Consider the following 2,115-nt stretch of genomic DNA (forward strand, 5'->3'; position numbering starts at 1 on the left):
TTAATTGAATTGAAATGTACATTAAGAGATTTGATGGACATCCCTAATATAAGAATCACATAAAGGAAACCAATCTAAATGTACATGTTGATAGAGAGCAATCAAGAGCTTGTAACCCCTTTATACGCTAGTTAAAATGAAGAATTATGATGAATAAATGTGATTGTTAATTGGTTTTACATATAATGTCAAGGGGTTCAAGTTCGAATATTTTTTAGTGTGGTTAGGTCTTGATACCAATTCACTCTAAACTTGAGAGGTGATTCTATCATATCAACAAGCAACTCGAGTTTGATTCATAATATAGTTAAAGTTGGAAAGGAAACTAAAGTAGATTCTATCAAATACGGATGAGTAGCACATTTCAACTTCTATCATAATAGAATGTCAAGGAAGAATTAAACAACGGACTCAAGTGATAAATAATCTTGATCTAACAATGTTAGGGTGAATGATGTTGACTAATCATAAAAATCCACTCAGTCATCATAAGATAGGCATGCTTAAAAGCTCACATGTGGCCTTGGAACAATACACCCCATATATAATAAGAATTGAAAGAGCAATGAGATAAAGAGCTCGTCCTCAATAGAGAAGTAAATCTCAAATATGTACATGGGGCAAGTTGTTACTAGGATGAAGGGAGGGTATAGAAAAGCCATTCTCATTGAACCTAAAATATTTGTAGCTATGCATGATCAATACCTCTCACAATCCGCAGCATGAAAATTTGAAAGAAAAAATGGAAAGAGTTCTGATAAATTGTAAACCTAGATACCATGTAACAACCATAAGAAGTGAAACTTGGCATTATCATATCAAGAAGAGAGAGAGAGAGAGAGAGAGAGAGAGAGAGAGAGAGAGAGAGAGGACATAACCCAATAAGAAAGTAGGCCTTTCATAATTACATGAAAGAGGAAGATAAAAAGAGATCAAATGCTTGTTTGTTAACGATGGCACTTAACTTCCCTTCAAAGATAAGAGCTATTTGAGATGACACAAACCACTACAAGAACTAACTCGAGAGTAATATCTTCGTTCGGTGCGGACATGCCCGCGCTCAGAATCAAAGAAGACACTCCCATCAAGCTCTCAAGTCCCATCACTTTACTAATTACAAAGAAGATAAGAGATTTGATGATCTACTAGGAACCAACAATGATTAAAGGCGCTAGTGAAGTGAAAGAATGGTTAGGCGTGGTAGTGAATTAGGCAATGCTAAGATGGGAGGTTAGAAGAGGAGAGGGAGAAGAGGTGAGGGGTTCCTCTGATCTCTCCCTCGAGAGAGAGGGATCTCTCTCTCTCTCTCTCTCTCTCTCTCTCTCAAGAAGAGGATCAAGAGGAGGGCTCTGATTTGGCATTGAAGGTCTTCTTAAGCCAGCCTACAAGGCGAGACTTATGCTTTCGAGAAGAGTGTGGTGATGAGGGAGAGGATGATGACGGAGAAGAGGGAGAGGACGGGATGAGATCATGGTGGCTGCAGCCCACGCTCCGACTGCGAGGCAGGTGGTCGATCTCGCCTCTCTTGTTGAGGGTGCCAGACTTGATGACAGGCTTCTTGCCGTGGCGATGGTGACTATGAAGCCTGCTATCAGCTGCAGCTGCAGCTCCTTTCATCACCTTCCGTGTCATCATGACGCCGTCATCTGTGAGAGACCAATGGTCGGCCCAGCTAAGCCCGGAGGAGCCCTGTCGGCGGAAGGAGACCCCTCGTGTCAGGGTAGCCATGGAAGGATCAATGCAGGAAGAAAGAAGAAGAAGAAGAAGAAGAAGACGGAATGATAATGAATGATGATATGATATCGATAATGATCGTGAGAGAGTGAGAGAGAGAGAGAGAGTCTACACACGCATGCACACGCACACAGCGCCTGTACAGCTGCATCTCCCCAGCTCATATTTATACCACCCCTTTATCATTTTTAAACCGGGTTTTAATTATATCTAACTATATTATTCAAACCCCCCCCCCCCCCCCCCCACAATCAATGGCAAACCGTTGCTCCCGCCCATCATCACATCAAGGCGGCCATGTTTCCCTCTCCCACCTCATTCAAGTGTTTTCTAATCATTCTTCGAAAATCACTCGATTAAAAATCGGGTTGACTGTTTATA

At 41.7% G+C, this 2,115-nt stretch overlaps 1 protein-coding gene across 1 annotated transcript; it reads right to left on the reverse strand.

Moving 5' to 3' along the window:
- Positions 1 to 766: 766 nt before the first annotated feature.
- LOC148014518 (uncharacterized) lies at positions 767 to 1,855 on the reverse strand. Its single transcript, XM_087667078.1, has one exon. It carries the CDS (start codon positions 1,726 to 1,728, stop codon positions 1,336 to 1,338), a length of 393 nt encoding a protein of 130 aa, XP_087523204.1. The 5' UTR covers positions 1,729 to 1,855; the 3' UTR covers positions 767 to 1,335.
- Positions 1,856 to 2,115: the final 260 nt, after the last annotated feature.

The sequence above is a fragment of the Lygodium microphyllum genome, chromosome 25 (assembly GCF_053477565.2).
Source record: "Lygodium microphyllum isolate KBCC chromosome 25, Lygodium_microphyllum_v1.1.10, whole genome shotgun sequence".
Taxonomy (NCBI): Eukaryota; Viridiplantae; Streptophyta; class Polypodiopsida; order Schizaeales; family Lygodiaceae; genus Lygodium; species Lygodium microphyllum.

What these genes read in the sequence shown, in the direction of transcription:
- LOC148014518 (XM_087667078.1), bottom strand. Translation starts at nt 1,728, where the DNA reads ATGGCTACCCTGACACGAGGGGTCTCCTTCCGCCGACAGGGCTCCTCC.